We start from the raw sequence: 19,658 nt of genomic DNA, 5'->3' as shown, positions 1-19,658 counted from the left end.
GGAAGAAATTGAAAAATGACTGAGTCTGCCTTTTGGTCAATATGAAAGCATCCTCCCCCTTTTATAGCCCATAGCCTTCTTTTATTGTCCCCTATGCTGTTGAAATGAAGCCTTTTATATGCATGTAGCTATAGAGAGACAGCCTCGGCTCTTTAGAATTGTAATACACGCCTTTCTGTTACCTAAATGAGAGCTACAGACATTAATGCTCCACTGAATGTGTAAATCAAATTGTGTATGGAATGCAAGACAATGCGGATCCAAAGGCCTATTGAGTTCCTACTCATGTAAATCCTATCCTTGAAAATTGCATTAATAAGCTGATCAGGGAGTATTTTTGCACCTGTGTAATCCCTTTTGTGATGCTTATAGACACAGTGGGTGGGGGATGCTGGGATGGGTGGAGAGAATCAAGGTGTGTTGTTCAAGCAATTGAGAGAGATGGATTTTGCAGAGCGCTTCATTGTCCTATATTGTGTGTGTGTGTGTGTGTGTGTGTGTGTGTGTGTGTGTGTGTGTGTGTGTGTGTGTGTGTGTGTCCGCTTGCGCTCTTTTGTGAGTATACATATGTGCACGTGTGCTGTCATGCATTTTCTGATGCATCTGTGCCTTTGTGCATTCCCCGATTCTGCAGCCAGGGAGTCTTGTGTTCCCATCTTTGAATCGTGACCATCATTGTTTTCCATTCCCTAGCGGTGACAAGCCTTTGTGATTCAAGTAGCAGGCATCGTGACTAGATGGGCTAACATGTGGGAGGATGGAGGCCAGGAAGATCACAATTCATGTATCAAATACCCCCCACCCCAATTGGAGTCTAACAAAGCCAATTAAGGAACACTCTACCAATGTGGGCAAGGCTTCTGGCAGTCAATTTGCTTATTCTAATACAATCTGAGAGAAAGATGTCTTCTGAAGAAATGCGTACTATTCTCTGCAATTGATTTCTGACTTCAACTTTACTTGCCCCTTACCTCCATTAAGTTTCCACCTGGCTGTGACCATCTAACCCACTCTTTTGAGGTTATACAAGATGTGATCGTTTAATGCATATATGTTGCACATGCTTGAAATGACAGCCAGGTGCATATCGGTTTTAATTTATGTTCTCAGCAACCATTTCTCTCTAGAAAGAGAGAAAGACACTGTGAAAGAACTCTACTTCAGCTCACTTAACCCCCCAATCCCCCATTTTTATCTATCTACCCATCACTGTTTTCTATTTTATTTGTTTCAATGCGTCTTCTTTGGCTGGGTGTAAAAAGAAGATTGTTTTAACATGTGTATGAATCCACATCCCACCATCATAGGTTAGAATGTAGTAATCACTGTAATGATTTGTGCATCAATGGATTGTTGATGACAGATTGAGCAGCAGGCAAATGGAAAGAGAAGTGGAAAGAGGCAACTAAGTAGATGCCTTTGCTGTAGCTTCACTTGAGACAGAGCTAACTCAAGATGGCTGATGGTTTTAGAGGGCTACGTGTGTGTGTGTGTGTGTGTGTGTGTATGGGTGACAAAGTTCAGCACAGTTGGTCAGTTGGTTCATCGGCACAGTTGGAGAGGAGAGGTGGGGAGTGGGGCTTTCACAGGAACCTGATCTCTATGAACTTTGCCATTCTGGTCTCTCTTTTCACTCAGCTGATCAAATTCGGTGATGGCCAGCTGGTCCTTTGCTTCTCTGGCCCCTCCATTTCTTATCGGGCAGTGTTACAGGCAGCTATCACTCTGACTGGGCCTTTGAAGATCAGGCAGCGTACTTTTAGGATTTGGGGGCATGATGCAAGTCATTGATTTCTTTTTTTTCTTCCTCTTCTCTTTTGAGAGCCTGTTATTGCATCTTTAGCCAGTGTGTGTCCATACAGAGACTTTATCAATAGTGTCCCGGTGCGATCAAAACATCTAGGTCGACAGGCAGGTTAATAAGCGAGGCTTTTGAACTCTCCTTTCACCTGGCTATTTGATGGGAGAGCAGCTGCATCGGAGCCAGAATATGGCTGGAGGAGACCGCTTCCTTCTCTGAAGCCTCCCCTCCTTCTATGCTGCCCTTCAATCCTCGATCCTCTTTTCCCCAGCACAAAGCCGCTCAGTTGGTCATGAATGTCAGCTCAGTGCTGCTTCCAGCTCTCTCGCTCTAGCTCCCCCCCCCCTCTCTCTCTCTCTTTCCTCTCCCTCTCTACTTGCTTGAGATTCTCTTCTCACCATCTCTTCCTCCCTCTCTCCTTATCTCTCACCCTCTCTCCGTTAGTTCGCTTAGTGTGCAAAGGAAGAACGACTGCAAATGAGTTCCTTGAACCACAGGGACCCCAATAAATAAAACTGTCAGCTATAGATGTGTGTGTGTGTGTGTGTGTGTGTGAGTGAGGGGGGGGTGCTGTGGAAGGAGCCAGAGGCGCACTCTCACTGAATATTTCATCACCCACCGCCACTGCCACTACTCTGACACCCTACCCGTATCTCCCACATCCCCCATCCCCCTCAACGCCATCGCTCTCTCCCCCTCCACCGCTATCATCCTCCTCCTGCCTCTCCTCCATCCGTTGCTCCACACACTTCATCCCTCGGCCGCCACCTTATCATATTCTCCCCCGTCACTGCATAGCAACCACAAGGCTGCTGCCGCTAAACAAAATGCCACACCGCTCCCCGGCAATCAAAACAAAATGGTAGATAGGAATGGCTTGGAGGTCCTGTTGACAGAGGGGCATTCTCAGCCCTCTCTGAATGGCCGTTTCTGTTGCAACGTTTGCCTGTGTTTCCTATGGAATATAATCCTCTTTAACGCGTCCGCTGTGTTTGGGAACAAATGCACACCTTGTTCTTGCGGTGTGTGACCTCTTCTCCACCTCCTCTCTCACCACATACCGCCGGCGCTGCGTCAGGAAGAGAACAATGAAGGGCCGGCCTCTCTCCGTCCGTCTTAAGGCAACAAAACTGGGGCCCTCTCCGCTCCCCTGGTCGCTCTCTTTCCCCCCTGCTCAAATCGCCCCAGATGGCCCCCGGGTTGCCGATGTAAAAGGCTTGGAATTTGCCACGGAATGATGAAGAGAGAGAGAAAAGAGAGAGGGAGATGGAGGAGGATGAGGAGGAGGCGGTGCTGTACATTCAAGCACAAGTGGAGAGGCTCTCTTTTGTTTGCCTGTGATATTCCAGAAAGCCCTGTCTGCTGTTCGTCCTGACGTCAACGCTATAGCCGGCCACATTGGCTGCCTTGGCTATACTCCTGAGAGCAGACAGGCATGTTTGGACTGGAGCTGAGCTGCTAGCCGGGACCTCTGGGAATCGTCCGCTAGCCAGCTTTCCAGCTCCAGAGCACCCCCCACCCCCCCCCACACACACACACACACACACACACACACACACGCATATACCCCCCCTCTCTCTCTTTCACACAGTCTCTCTCTCTCCGTCTGGGAGAGGCTTGCTGTTGTTACACGATCACTCTAGCCAATCTAGCCTCTGGCAGGCAGGCCTATCATCGTCCGTGTCCTCCCTTCCCTCAGGAAACGGGGCCTATTTCAGGTGTTCCACTCCACAGCCCCCGGTTCTCGGCTGCACAAGCTGTCCGCCCTCCTCCCTTTCTGTCTTGGGTGTCGGCCGGGGAAACGACATGTCAGGAGAAACTGATGTGGGCCTTCGTTTGCAGGACTGGAATTCCACACCTGAGGCCTTTTATTTGAGGTTCATTGTGTGTGTACGCAGAGGGAGAGGAAGGTGTAACTGCAGAGATGTGTGAGAGAGAGAGTGACCGATCCTGTGGAAAGGGTAAAGCCTGATTTATACTTATTTATATTTATTATTATTAAAATAGCCAATAGCTGATGTTGATCGGCTATTTTCGGTGTGTGTGACGTGTGTTCGGCATGTATAAATCAGGCTTTAGACAGCTGTCAAAATATCCTCCCCTGTCATTTTCTCTCTTGAGTGAAGTACTGTATGGATATCGATTCAGAGGCTCTGTTTATGTGGTTTGGCGTTTATTTAATTTCTTACCGTTGGAACCTTTTGGTGGTGTGCACGTGTGTGTAGGCTCTGACACATATGGTTTAGGGGTTGGGGGGATCTTCTGTGCACATAATGTAGCCTACAGTTTGTTGTGTGTGTGAAACAACAGTAAGTGGGTTTTGGGTGAGAAACTTCAACAATCGGCCATATTGTATGAGTCAACATCTCAGATGCCAAGAGACCAGAGTGACTAAACCCACAGTGGGGGTGGGGGGGGACTGAGAGAGGGATGGCGGAGGGAGATAAAAGGTTGGGGGGGAAGGGAATCGTGAGGGAGGAAGCTTGCCGATCTACCAGTGTAATTTGAGGTTTGATGTGCAGCGTTGGGAGCTCAGTAGGAGTACATGAATTTCATCTTGGTGGTTTTGAATAATCCACACTAGTCATTAAAGAGTAATCAAGAGGCCTCTCCATCTTCTTTTTTTTTTCTCTCTCTCTCTCCCTCCCTCCCTCTCTCTTTGTCTTTGTTTCCAGCCCCCAACACAACCACCACACTCTTGTTTTCTCCATTTAGCTCGCCCCAGGCATGTCAAATAGTGATGTGTCATTGCTTCCTCTTAACATGCACACACACACACACACACACACACACACACACACACACACACACACACACACACACACACACACACACACACACACACACACGCACACGCACACACACACAGAGAGCATAGCCCTTCTCTGCTGGCTTCCCCGTGTGGTTTTTAGGTTAGTCCTTCCCATATAACCAAACACTGGGGCTGCCAGCAGGCCCCCTCAGGGCCTCTGGCTTTGTGTGTGCAATGGGGCAAACTGCCAACTCATTCTGCTGACAGCTGTCAATCAGCGCCCCCTCCAGCCCCCCACCCCCCCCTCCAGCACCCCCCACCCCCCACCACACACACACACACACACTTGTGTTGACTCACAGATGACCTTTTAGTCATTTAGTGCATGGACTTTCCTAGAGCCATCTCATCTCGCGCTCCTGCTCTGCTCTGCTCTGCTCCGCCTCACTTCACACCCTGCCCTGGCTCAATGAGAGCGCCATGTTTCTGGGCTGTCGGCTTTATTGTTTCACCACGCCAGGGTAATCATGGCGGGCGTCGACTGTATCAACAAGCCGTTGGCCCGTGAGTTTACACAGCGACAAGCCCGAGGTTCTGTTAAGCCCCCGGTCATTTTTTTTCCCCCTTTGATGTTAGTTTTTTCTTTGTTTTCTTCTTTTTTAAATGAGCAGAGTTAAGTTGTTTTTCTCTTTTGTTTTGGCTATTGTTTTAAGTGTTGTGATGCACCACCAAGCAACAACCCCCCCCCCCCCATGCCTTATCTTCCCATCTCTCTCCCCCCACCCCCGTCTCTCTCTTCTCTTTTCCAAGGCGTGTCAATACCGATGTGCAAAGGTCACCCTGGCTGCAGAGAGGCAGCGGTCGATATAGAAAAATAAATAAGCAGACGAAAAGGGGGAGAAGTGATGGAGGGTATAACCTGGAGATTCACAGGGTTAACTATAGGCCAGAACCATGCAAGCACACTCCAAAGGCTGCAGGGGAATGGCAACCTTTTCTTCTGCTCTTTTCCCCTTTTTGCGCTCTTCTTTTGTCTCTTGTCATTCAACCTTCTCTGCTCTGCCTCTCTCCCTCCCTTCTGTCTTTGGCCTCTACCCACTCTCCCACCCCTCCCTCCCTCCCTCCCACGGAACAGACGGAAAACACACTGGCGACACAGGGTGTTGAAACCGTGTTTGGAGGAAGGGGTCACTTTCGTGCCGGAGCCAAGTACTGACGTTTCTCTGTTGCTTGTATTTGCGAAGAACCTGAGATATCACCCTCGGGACCCCACACAGTAAACTCCTCAGTGTGAAATGGACCATTTGGGTCCATTTTGTTACACTGTCAGGGTTAAATTAACACTGAGGATCTTACTGTGCTTAAACTTTTTGACCCCTCAATACTTTCTGGAACACACACACACACACACACACACACACACACACACACACACACACACACACACACACACACACACACACACACACACACACACACAGGCAGTGAGTGGCAGGACACTGCAATAGAGCCCCAGGCATCCGAGGGAGGTTAAGGGATGAGGGGGACAAGAGAAGTTTTGTTGTCTAGTGTGTGTGTCCTCCCGCCAAGTCGTGACAACTCCTCCATGCTGTGTGTGTGTGTGTGTGTCCGTCCAGGCCACGGGTGGGTCAGTCAGGGCCTCCACACTTGGCTCCAATCGCCATTCACAGGGCTCCAAAAATGGGCAGCCCTTCCAGATCCGCCATGGGCCTGAGGACAATCAACCATTCTGTATGTGAGAGGCAGGCGGGGTGTATTTCCTGGACACTGGGCTGATTTTTCAGGCCCGCCGCCAGACAGAAGGGTGGCTTTTGTCTCTGTGCTGAATGGCATCGCAGACTAAGAACTGACTAAGGGCCAGTGGGAAGCAAGGAGGAGTGTGTGTGTGTACGTGTGTGTGTGTGTGTGTGTGTGTTTCAAATGGGTCTCTTCATCCACACCCCCAGCAGATGTGAAGAGGCCAGTGTTGGAGAATGGTGATTGATTGCAGGATGGGCTACTGTGTTAAGTCTCTCCATTTAAGCCCAATGTAATGTCTTAACGGCCGTCCAAGATGGACCGTTCATTTACAAAGCCACCATGCGTAGGACATTTCCTTCATTTAAAAGGATTTCACGTCGATGCTATTAGACTGCATTGATTTTGCAGAAAACACTGCAAAACAAGCATGATTGTTTTGCAACCGCGTGTATATTGTGTACATTATACAAAGCAAATTTTTATGTGTGGTTCAAGTAGTCAACACCATTACTGTCTCCTCTCCGCAGGTCAGCGACTTCCTGTCTGGCCGCTCTCCCCTCACCCTCGCGCTGCGCGTGGGCGATCACATGATGTTCGTCCAGCTCCAGTTGGCGGCGCAGCAGTCCGGCGGCCCACAGCTCCAGCACAGACACCTCATCACCCGGGGCAACGCGGACACCACCACCACCACCGCGGGACAGCCCGGTGGGCAGCCCCGCGTACCCCACCCTCACCCACACTCCTCCTCCTCCCTCCATCACCCCCACCCCCACCCCAACAGCCACCCCAACCCCCACATGTCTCAGCCTCACCCGGTACCCTCCCCCTCCCCCTCCTCCTCCTCCAGCGCCGCCTCCTTCCCCCTACCCTCCACGCACCAGCCACTCCCTCCCATGTACCACCACTCAGCCTCCTCTGGTCACTGTAGCCCCCCTACCCCTCCTCCTCCACCTCCTCCAGCGCACTCCCCTCGTCCGTCCCACGCGCCCGGGGGCCTGTTCCGCTCCCCTCCCCACCACCACCACCATCACCACCACCATCATCACCACCAGCAGCCGCAGCAGCAGCAACAGCAGCAGCAGCCCTCCTCAGGCCAGCCCAGCCCCCAGAGCGGCCAGGCCAGCCCCGCGGGCTCCGCCCCCTGCCCTGAGGTAAGCCGTGGCAAAACACTTAACTGTATATATATCGCTGTACCCCAGATGTCATCGGTCCAGTGTTAGTGATTTGAGCAAAAAAACTACCCAGGTTAGGGATTTGATTCCTACTGGAGCTACTTGTTGTGTTTGTGCACCGTGAAGTGCTTTAGATAATAGTGTGCACTAAAAGTAGTGGTGGGGAAAAAACTTTCATTTCAGTGAACGAACAGTTTCGTTCACGTTCACGGCAATGATTCGTTCAAATGATTCGTTCTCGTTCAGTATTGCTATTTTCTGGTGTAAAACACCATCGTGGGAATGTTTTTTTTTACGTCGCACGTACCTCCCGTCCTGTGTACGGGGGGGGGGGGGGGGGATGGGGGCATGCACGATAGCATGAACGTAACAGTTTCAGAAAGTGAACGAGCTTGTTCACGTTCACGGCAAAGAACTAGTTCTTTTGAACGAATCGATCATGACCGACGCATCACTAACTAAAAGGCATATTCTAGGACCTAGAATATGCCTTTTAGTGCACACTGTTATCAAAAGCACGAATGGCATCGCATGTTAAACGTCTACTTCAATAACTGACGTCATCACGTCCACGGATGAGAGTATGTAACCATCTCGTGAATGAGGCTATAGGAGGGGACGGGGGTTAGTGGCCTTTTGACCCGCGGGTCTCATGTGCACGGCTAAATCATCTTCCATTAGACTGATTAGATTAGTGTGATATCCTAGCAGCGTGAGGGCGAAACCCATGGCTTTGCTCATGTCTCAGGAAGGGATGCACGTGATGTCTGTCTGCTTTCGCGGCACGCCGCGCCGTGCTCCAAAGAATTACTCATCGCGGGAGTGCAAGTCTGAAAGCCATACGCAATCGCAAAACCGAAAACACAAACCAGGAGGATGAAGGATATGCATCCTTCTGTGACCTCATCCAGGGCGATCCAGGGAAATAAAAGGGTAGAAAAGAGAGGGATGGAGAGGGGGGGAGAGAGAGAGAGAGAGAGAGAGAGAGAGAAAGAAAAGCAAATAAAGAAGACGGGAGGGTGAGCCAGAGTTAATGAGTTGAAGTTGGTTACCTCGTCCCATTGATGATTAACTTCCACTCCAGCATGCAAGAGTGCTGTCTTTAGATGGGGTCCACTTACACACACGCACGCACACACACACACACACACACACACACACACACACACACACACACACACACACACACACACACACACACACACACTTGTTTCCACCACACAATATTGCTGTTTACTTGCTTTTCCCCCCAGCTCAAAGCTGAACCATAACCAGATGTCAATAGACTTTGTGGGTTCATAACAAAATAGATGACAAAACAAGCCAAACGAGCAGTGAGAAAAAAGGAAACGGCCATCCCTCGTGTGGCTCTCACAACACTGACACACACACACACACACACACACACACACGCACACGCCTGGTGTGTGGTTTTGGATTTCACTTTCAGTTCTCGGTCGAGTGATCCAAGCTAAAGTAAGCCACACTGGCCAGTATGCCTGGCAGGATCATTGTCAGTTTGAGGTAACTATATGTTATATATACGGGTATATATGTATATACAGTACTTCATACAGTAACAGTACAGGACCATGCTGGGACATAGCTCACAGCCTCTATTTCTGGTTTCTTTCAACCAGTGGTGTATTTTGGAGTCACAGGGGATGGCCAGTTATTCTATGTATGAACATGTTTTACTGATTAATCAGATTTTAGATTGTTGCTGATTGCATCTCAATCCATGCCCATCCATGACACGTGTGCTCTTTTCTGCAACCATATAGCCTCTTTCAACCTGGCGTCCCTAATAGGCAAACATTTTGAAAACGTATTTTGATTTTTTTATATAAGATGTATAAGCTCACAACGCAAGTGTGAACTTGTAGATCTGCTATTTTTGAAATAGGCTATAAGTGGTTGCTTTTTGCCACTAATCTTTTCTGAAATGTCGTCTCTTATGTCAACCATTCCCCCTTTACTGCATAGGATATCATTAACACTCACATATAGCCTCCTAGGTTACTTAATACCCACGACAGCCTATTTACAACATAGCAAACAATCCTAGGTCAAAATAGTTAGCAAAACATGTCATGTGTGCATGTTCCTGTTATGTGTGTTATCCTGCTGCCAAATGTGTATGTGTATATGTGTGCAGTATGTGTTACAGTCACTGTAGGGCAATGACATTTGTCCCAGTGATATACAGTATGATTACCCTTCCATCCTTCAGCGTACTTGTTTCTTGAAAAGCTCACGTTGTATTTTTGTCGTGTGTTTTCCACCAGGCAAACTGCAGCACCAAGAACTCCAGTGGTGGGACTAGCCCCCAGTCTCGCTCCCGCAAGCCTGGCGCCATCATTGAGAGCTTTGTCAACCATGCTCCTGGAGTCTTCTCAGGGACCTTTTCAGGTGAGAGGACAGCATAGATCAGTGGTTCCCAAACGTTTTAGCTCAAGACCTAATTACTCGCGACCCATAGAAATTGGTCCGCGACCCAACCATGGGTCCCAACCCACTGTTTTGGGGAAACAGTGGCATAGATATAAAATAGTATAGACAGGTGACAGGTCATGAGCTACATGCCTCCAGGTTTACAGCCACCTACTTTCCTGGGTGATGCTTATTGCTATGGATACAAGGCCCTGCATGGTGTACCGAATGATTCCCCATTGAACAAATATATGTCACAGAGGCCCCTATGGATTGATCAGTTACCTCTTGTGTGTTTTATCAGAAGCACAGCGTTGTTATGAATGGAAATTTTAGTTCTATACTTCAATGGTGGATAGTGAGCTCCTGAGCTTCTAGAATAACTATATTCTTTTATTATGTGTTCTTATGGTAAGCCTCTTTCATGAACGACCCCCCTCTCTCTATATCCTTTTCAGGCACTTTGCACCCAAACTGCCAGGACAGCAGTGGGCGTCCCAGACGAGACATTGGCACCATTCTGCAGATCCTCAATGATCTTCTGAGCGCCACACGCCACTACCAGGGCGTGCCCCCCTCCCTCACTCAGCTCCGCTACCAGACCCAGTGCGGTTCATCCCCCGCCTCCCCATCCCCATCGCCCCCACCTTCGCCCCCGGCTGCAAGCATGGCGGGCCTCTCTGCCAAAGCTACCTCGGTGCCCGCCAGTGGCCCCAGCACCCCCCCACCGACTCTTCATCCACTGGTGCAGTGCCAGAGTCAGATACGCATGTGCAAGCCCCCTGGTGAGTGACTATACTCTCACACTCATGCAAGCATGTCATGTACACAAACACACGGCGCTTTGGGAAAATCTGAATCGCTCAGCCGATGTTACTGCAGTTTTCTAAGTCTGTGTGTGTGGAATTATTTCAGTCTAAAGCTCCTCTGTTATAGCCTGGCCTGTGAGCAGATTCATGCAACATTTGTTTTCATTCGTGCAGCTTTTGTTTTCCAGTTTCTCTTCACGTAATAATACATCCTGGTCAGTTTATCAGTCCTGTTACAAGGAGCTTTTGCTCCATGGTTTTGTTGAAACAATTATAGGTTCCACTCTGACTGAGTGAGAATGGAAAGTCCGTATGAAGGGAAAACCCACACAGGGAGGCTGCCTTTGGGGTTCGAAGCACGTGAGAGGAAGAGGGGCTGTGGATGCTCCTCTCCAGTCGTTTAGCAATAACTTCTCCAGACCTGTTCAGTCAGGCTTCACTTGTCAGACGGCAGTGGAGAAGGCTTTGTGTAGCGAGGAGATAGGTTTACCCCTTCAAGTCTGGGCTGGGTTGTGTTTGGATTAGATCACAGGATGTGTGGCTCATTTAATTTACCCCTTGAAGTTGGGTCTGGGGCTAGTTGGAGCTGGACTGGGCCTAAGTAAGCCCAGGGGCAGGGCAGGGACATGGGGCTGGAATAAAGGTTGTGTGTGACTAAAGGGACTAAAGCCTCTGTTCCCTCCCTAGTCAGGCACAGGATGTTGAGAGTGTCAGACAGATGTCCAGTACTGATAACATTCACTCAACAAGTGTAAAGTTAGACCGTCTGTGTCAGAGAGAGAAACGGTATTGTCCTGCGCATAGTGCTTCCCTATCTTTTGTAAAGGAAATTGAGCTATTCTTCTGTGAGCCGCTGATAAGTTGGCTGCCTAGATTGTCAGGGAAGATCCTTGAATCCAGCTACTTAATGTTTAATGTTTTCTTTTTTGTTTGAAAAAGGAGAAATTTACACCTTTTGTCTGTGTACTACTCAGACTTTTTCTGGCTGTGTCCAACGCATTGTGACTCTTATGTTGTATGTATTGCGGCACAATAGCGGTAGGAACTGAACAAAAAAAGTTCAGTGAGAATGTGCGAGGTTCCTCTGGATTACCCCATGTGCCCTTAGAAGTGTTCACTGAACAGTTGGAATAACACAGGCTTATTTTCCTAACTTAGGGAAGACCCTTCCTTCGCAGCCCCCGCCCGCCCGCTTTCTCTGTCTGTCCCTCCCTTCCCTCTCTCTCTTTCTCTCTCCTGTCCCTCGCCTCCATCTGCGCTCAACGGACCGTGGTTGCTGTTCCTGATGTTTGTGTCCAAAAACAGCTTCATCTGTAAAATCCATCCTTCTCTGCTCTCCCTCCCATTCACTGCTCTCCCTTTCCATGTCTGCGATGTGCATCAATACTTTTATCTGTGTCCATTTGTCCTTTAAATAGATCAAATTATTCAGAAATGCGGCACTGAAAGAATTTGCATTGTGTGGTAGAGAGGGCAGAGAGAGGAAGGAGGGGGAGGGAGTTTAAAACCACAACACTAAGCCTCCATTCATCCCATGGGTGTTTATATCCGGTCCATCAGTCGACCGACTGCCCACTGATTAACCAGGGCTTCCAGTGGAGAATAATAAAAAATAAAAAAACAGAAGAAGCTAAAGAATAGCCCTCTTTAATGGCCTTTTTTGACATTTCTGCCCCAGTTCAAATTGCCGTTCACAATGCATACTTGCAGAATGGGTAATGTGAATGGGTAACCTGACCATTTGAGTAAAGCTCAGCTCACGGGACAATGAATGAGCTAGTCTGTCTGCGTGGATGAAGCTATATGGCTGCTGGTCTCCCTTCTACTTTTTTCCGCGAGGCAATCGCTAGGAAGCCGATGACTCAGCACTGTGAGTTGTTCTTATCAGGCAACACCTGGTGGAAGACTTACTGGGCTTAACACTGCAGCTTAACTCCACTTTGCAGAAACCCGCTTCCATTCAAATAACAGGAATAACCTGTGCTTGCCAAAGAGAAGTGGCTGTCTCGGTTTGTGTATGAGTGAGTATTTATGCGTCTACCTTAGGTTGAAACAGCCTCTTGAAAATGTCACATAGCTTGGCTGTCTCTTGAGAGCCTTTACCCTTTCCACTGCAAGTTCATGTGTGAAGGGCAGAAGACAAGCGTGAATAAAAAAGCATGGAAACACATACTCGCTCTCTCTCGCTCTCTCTCACACGCGCTCGCACACACACACACACACACACACACACACACACACACACACACACACACACACACACACACACACACACACACACACACACACACACACACACACACTTGGTTAAAGGCTAGGAAAGTAGCTTGGTTTCGTGGGCCGAGTGCATAATATTGCTGAGTGCAGGGCTTTGTCAGCCCAGGAGCAGCATTGGATTTGAACAGGAGGGCTTTGGGACGGCCTGGCAAGTTAATTGTTTGCCGAATTCCTTTGCTGAGTGTAGTGGACCTCCATGCCCCCCCCCCCTTCTTTCATTCCAACCCCCTGCCCAGCCAAACACATTGTTTGGGGACCAGGGAATTGGGCTGTGTACAGGGCACCAGGCTGAGCCATTGTGGGGCAGGGGAGGGGAGGGCTATGGGATTAGGTCTCTACCTTTTAGACCCAGCCCCATCGCAGCTGCTTAGTTCAACACAGGCATGCAGAGAGGGGACAAACTGAAAGGCAAATAAAAGGCTGCTTTTCTGCCTTCGCTCCCCTCCCTTTCTTGTGTTCCTTCCACACTGTCTACCACCCTGGCCTCCCTCCCTCCCTCCCTCCCTTCCGCTCTCTATCTGTCAGGTCAGGTTAGCTAAGTACTGGCTGGGGCTAAGCAAGCCAGAGAAGAGGGGATGGAGGGTGGGAGGGAGAAAGCTGGAGAAGGAGAGAGAGAGAGTCATAGAAGCAGCAAGAGCAGGAGTAAGATGGGCAGAGGGAGAGGCGTGGTGCTGGAGGAAGATCACGTACCCTGAGCCTTCAGTCTCGTCATGTCCTGTGTGTGAGCCTTGACCTGTCGGGCCAGGGCACCATGCATTATACATTTGCAAGTGTCTGTCATCAAGCATGTACAGTTACTGTGACCAGTGACACACACACACACACACACATACACACACACACACACACACACACACACACACACACACACACACACACACACACACACACACACACACACACACACACACACACACACACACACACACACACACACACACACACACACACACACACACACACAGCCATAACTGTGGCAATGCCCCAGTGACGCGATACAGTGCAGTGCTATCTAGCAAAGCCAGCCAAGCACATCAGGTGCCCTTTCATTGTCGACAAGGAGAAAGAGGGTGAGAGAGAGAATGCAAATTAAGTCTAAAAGTCATTGAAGAGCTTGTCTCCCTGCAGGGCTGTCGATGCCCTTTCACTGGCTGTCAAAATGCTCACGTTAGCCCCGCTTTGATTGGTTGCTTCAGTTCCTGTCCAATTCGCTGCCTGTTGTTCGATTGGACAGCTCATATAGGTCTCGTCTTTGATTGGTTGGTTCAGTATTGCTTGCTGCTATGTGATTCCTAGCTTGTTTAGCAGCCCCCCCTCCCCCAACCCGAAGCTCCTAAAGACTATTGAGGTATAGGTTAAAGATGTGTTGAGATCTGTGCCGAAATGCCCCTTCAGCCAGTTCTACTCCAGCATGTGAACCAGTGTAACAAAAGGGAAGCCTGAGGGGCTTGGCTGAATGGCTCTGAAAATGTCCCTCATCACATCTGTGAATGTCACGTTGTGATCTGAAATAAATGGAAATATTATAAGGGCATGGTCCATGTTCAGTGGTTGGGGGGCAATTCCACGTAATTGTAGAATGTTACGGGGAAATTCTTACCCTATTCACTCACTGACACGTTGAATAGAATATAGGCAGAGGATAGAAAATAAAGAGCTTAGAGGAATACTAGTGGAAATCAAGGCAGGATTTGCTGCAGTGTAATTCTCTCTTCTTGTCCTCCCTCCCTCTCTCGCTCTCTCCCCCTCTCTCACCATCTATCTCTAACTACCCTCCTCCCTCTCTTCTCCCTGGATGCTGAGCAAACACAATGTTCTCTCTGCGAGATCACAAGACTTATCAAGGCAAACAAACAAACAACAGCACTAAGACAACTGCTAATGAAGGCCAATCTTTAGGCAATCAATATGAGGAGAAGCTCCTTTAATCTCCCTCCGCATGCCGTACACCGAAGCCCCCCCGCCCCTCTCCCCTGCTGTCCTCTCTCCCTCCCTCTCTCCTTCCCTCGATCCCTCCCTTCCCCTCTCTGCTGCCCTTGTTCCTTCCATCCTTCTCTCTCTCAGCCCTCTGTGTGTTGCTGGGCTGGGCTTTAGAAGGCAAGGCAAACTGACTGATGCATTGATTATTCATAGATCACCCCTTCTATCTCCCCCTCTCTCTCATATACACGGCACGCACGTATTTACTTGAGTGTGTGTTTATGCGCTTATGTTTTGTTAGAGAGGTGAAGAGAGATGTGGATGGAAATCTTTCCAAGCTACATTGGATAGTGTTTGGGCAAGAATAACAGAGGGAGTTAGATGTACAGTTGAAGGAGAAGGTGACTTGCAGTCTGTAACTTACTAATAAAATAAGTAATAATGTTATGTCCTCCTCTTGCCTGTATGTTATACAGGAGTGTTGCGAACTTGCGATCTGTCTATCTATAAATCTCTTTCTCTACCTCTATTTCCGTCTCTCTTGCTTTTGGGGTCCTCTCGGTTCACTATAGTTAAGGTCAACTGTACAGCCAGGCGTGTGCGTGTGTGTGTGTGTATGTGTGTGTGTGTGTGTTGTGCGTGTATAGTCTACCCTTCTTGGCAAACCCTAATAATAGCCCTACTGTCATAAACATAGTCTGGAGTGTCCCAGTGGCCAGCTGTGTCCGGCCCAGACACCATGGGCTCCGGTAGTGACGCTGATGAATGACCACCACGCACACACACATACACACTCCCACACAACACACATGCGCACAGGTTTGGTCCAAACCCTAAACACATTCCCGAAGGCTCCTGCCAAGCCAAAGGCCAAGAAGTCCCCACTGCACCACCGATCTGCCCTTTTTACTCTGTGTGTGTGCGTGCTTGCGTGCGTGCGCGAGTGTTTTTTAAGCGAGCACTGGCCCCAGGCCCCTGCCACTCCTCATCCAGATGACTCCAGCAGAAGTTTAAACCAATAACTGTGACTGAGTGTGCAACTCAACAAAGTTGAACAGACGTAGGCATAAAGAAACACAAAGCGAAAGACATTTTAGTTCTTATACATATTTCCTGTGTGACATCATATGCTGGCTAGTCCTCGTGTAGTATTACCGGGGAATGAATCCATGCGTTGTGCAGTGCACGGCCACGTTATGATTAAGCCAACATGCAGTTTGTGGTTGGCTGGCCAAGGCGAGAAAAGTGTGTGTGTGTTCGGGGGTGGGGGGTGAGATGCCAGTGCGAGGGCTTGGGAGAAGGAACAAAGCCCTGCAGCAGCATGCACAGCCGTCATATGAAGCCGAGGCAGCAGAACAATGGCACTAATGTAGGGAGAAAACCCCCCCGGTTTATGCCTCTATTCTCTGGAGATGACACGCTGCCCTCACACACAGCATCTGGATACCCCCCTCCCCACACGCACATACACACATACAGACTTCTACTAAACACGCATTTATATATGCTGTGTGTGTGTGTGTGTGTGCAAGCGTGCGTGTGAGCGTGCGTGACACAAGATATATGAATAAGGCTCATGTTCTCTCCTGTTAAATCTCTCCTGTTAAATCAGTGCCTATCTATTCACAGCCATTCTATTCTCCAAAAGCAGCGTCAGGGCTGAGGGGAGGCTTGGTTCGTTAGTATGCACCGCCAGACAGTGGTGAATATTTATAGCTGCTCTGCTCTGCTCAATCCTATAAGCAAATGAGGGAAAGAGGTAAATTAAGCCCACACAGAGTCCAGGATTCATTCAGATGCGGGGGAAGAGTGGAGGAGGGCACAATTGATTTGGAAAAAACTGCCACCTATGGCTGATCCTCTAACCCCCATCCTTTACCCCCCTCCCTGCCATCACCCCTGGGGGAGGAATTCCTTAACCCCCACCCCCATGATCCTCCACTCCCTCCCTCACACTGCCCTACCTATGTGTCTCTGGGGAGACGTGGGGCAAGGCATGGGGGGGTTATTTTGGAGGGGTAGAAGGGTTTGTGGGGAAGAGAGGAGAGGTGGGGGTTGTTGGGTCAATGAGCTGGGAGCAGGAAGCCACAGCTATAAAAAGAGAGAAGAAAAAGGCAATCTCTCCCTCTCTTTTTTCTCTCTCTCCTCTCTCTCTCTCTTCGCTTACAATTTCCATTCGCTTGCATTTTCTATTGAAAGCCAATAGCGTTGTCCTGGGCCTGAGATGGATGGCTGCACTAGAGCTAAGGTTTAATCAATAGGTCTTTTTAATTTGCCATCGATCCATGTTAAAAGCTACTGCGGCTGCTGCTGCCACTGTGTGTGTATGTGTTTGTGACCGCTTGTGTGTTCCCGTGCGTGTGCGTATATGCATGCACATTCTGTACGTGTTTTTTGTTGGAGTACATGATGTGTGTGTGTGTGTGCGTGCATGTTGTTGTGTGCTGGAGAGGCAGAGACGGGGGCTGTGCTTTGGGTTATTGACATTCTAGCCCATTATTTAATTATTTCATTCCCAGACAGATACTAATGGAGCAAGCTAATAGATTGTGGTTGCTTTCCCTTCCTTCCAAGCTCCTGAATATACGTATAAATGGAATTAGGCTCGACATGGCCACTGTGAGCAGACATTCACAATGCTATGGAAGGCTGCTCCCCCGAGACAGGATTCTCTTATAGGCACATCAACAGCTAGAAATGCACTTAGTATCAAGTCCAGTCCTTTGGTGTGTCAGCTGCAGTTACGTTTGTGAGTGTAATAATAATGTGTGTTTAGGATTGTTGTTGGCCTTGGTGTAGGTTTTGGGTCCGAGCGGTTCCCCCCACAGAGAGATAAGGAGATAAAAAAACATGCAAGGCTACAGGCGCTCAGTGGGGAGGTTCAACACAGAATTCCAGTTCGCGTTTGTACGTGCATATCGCAGAGCCGAAGGAATTATCCCTAGCATTATCACCAAGGCTGCCTTTGTGTATTTAACGGCTGTCTTCCCTAACGTAGTGCTGAATACACAAGTGTGCACACACACATTACTAACATGACATGCTATACTTCTCATAACTACTTTGCTTTACTTTTATTTACTGTAAACTGCACCTCATGCCCTTGCAGGAAAGCGTATCAACAATAATGGAAAACAAATGTCTGAGCTTACAAGGCCACTGACTAACCATGGTTTCTCCTCTCCTCCTCCTGTCCAGGTGACCGCCTGCGCCAGACAGAGAACCGCGCGACGCGCTGCAAGGTGGAGCGCCTGCAGCTGTTGATGCAGCAGAAGCGCCTGCGCAGGAAGGCCAGGAGGGACCAGCGCGCGCCCTACCAGTGGCTGCCCAACCGCAAGGCGGGGCGCAGCAACAGCAACAGCAGCATGTCCAGCGAGGGCTCCTCTCTGGACCTGGACTTTGATGACTCCGTGTGGAAGCCTGACGTAAAGGCCGACATGAAGTCAGAGTTCGTCATGGCCTGAGCCGGGCCGGTCCCACACACCCAAGGTGGCTAGACTCTAGAGAGGTGCAACGCATTGTGAGATTGATTTAGAGACGGTGGCTGTGGATTTTTGGACTTGCAGGAGTCGTGAAAAGAGGAAATGGAAGTTTGCATACAGGCTCTGGTGACGACCTGTCATCGGATGCAATGGCTCCCACGCTGACTTTCTACCATTCTGTCCTTCACAGTTGACCTTGTGAAAACAACAACAATAACATCAGAACCCTCTTTTGATGCTTGTTTTTCGGAAAAGGAATTTACTGGACTTGAACAGTATACAAGACTCGTGATGTGCTTACAGAGACTGCAAATCACATACTGCCCTATATGAGGATAAATTAAACCTGAACTTGAGCATAGCAAAATTCTGTGGGTGGTGGTGGTAATTCTTTTTTTTTTTCTCCTTAATTTTATTTTATTATTATGTTATTTCATTTTTATTTTGTTGTTTTGTTTTCGCTAAGGAGAACTCTGGACAGCTACAGAGGAATCCACACTGGACTAGTGAACAGGACAGGAGCCTTGCTGTTGTTTCCTAATCACATCAGTGGCAAACACTCATAAGGTTGCCAACCTTTGGACTATTCCAACGGGCATTCTAAATAATCTCAAAAGTCACAAATCAGAGTCCTTTGAAGAAGAAGAAAAAAAAACTGTTACCGGGTTCTAGTTTTTTGTTTTGTTTTTTTATTTTGAAATGTATTGTTATTTTTCCTAAACAAGAATATGTAGCATTGTTCACAAAGCATTCAGGTTTTCATAAAACAGTTCAAAGTAGTTGTTGATTTGCACATTTTCATGATTTACAACAGATGGTCAATGTGTGCAAGAAAAAGGTGGGGCAGTTCAGAAGAAAAGATGAATATGGAAGTCATGTTTTGATAGCAACCTCAGTGACATAGGGTAACGATAGGAATGATAAATGAATAAACAAAATGAATTAATATTAACAGAAAGTGCTTTAGAGGATTTAAAATTCTTTAAAATGTATATGAAAACAAAAAATCTATTTTTGCTTCTCTTCCTATCTGCTGTTTTCAGAAAGCAGCAGCCCTCTGTGGCTTAAGTCAAGTCATTGACAATTGACAAGTACATATAGTCATTCAATCATTCATTAGTTAATTCATATATTAGGGCCATTTCACCACAGCAAAATATATGGAATAATTCCCATTCAGCCCATTTTGTGTCTTACAAGCCTGAATGGACTTGTTGAGGGTTTGTGTACATTCATGTGGTGACTGTTGGG

General features: G+C 48.4%; 2 protein-coding genes across 2 annotated transcripts in view; one reads left to right on the top strand and one right to left on the bottom strand.

Moving 5' to 3' along the window:
- Window positions 1-19,194, top strand: part of midn (midnolin) — a 28,826-nt gene extending 9,632 nt beyond the window's left edge. The window contains exons 5-8 of the mRNA XM_084066480.1: window positions 6,842-7,465; window positions 9,775-9,898; window positions 10,378-10,704; window positions 18,124-19,194. Coding sequence (XP_083922606.1) covers window positions 6,842-7,465; window positions 9,775-9,898; window positions 10,378-10,704; window positions 18,124-18,389 — 1,341 coding nt within the window. The 3' untranslated portion in view covers window positions 18,390-19,194. The remainder of the gene's footprint in view (window positions 1-6,841; window positions 7,466-9,774; window positions 9,899-10,377; window positions 10,705-18,123) is intronic.
- The window catches only part of hcn2b (hyperpolarization activated cyclic nucleotide-gated potassium channel 2b), a 354,462-nt gene that overhangs the window by 279,152 nt on the left and 55,652 nt on the right, over window positions 1-19,658 (bottom strand). The gene's annotated exons all lie outside the window — the stretch shown is intronic.

This window comes from Gymnoscopelus microlampas (assembly GCF_963454915.1).
Source record: "Gymnoscopelus microlampas genome assembly, chromosome: 9".
Classification (NCBI taxonomy): domain Eukaryota; kingdom Metazoa; phylum Chordata; class Actinopteri; order Myctophiformes; family Myctophidae; genus Gymnoscopelus; species Gymnoscopelus microlampas.
Note: the sequence above shows the minus strand (reverse complement) of the source record. Positions and strands in the feature narration are given on the sequence as shown.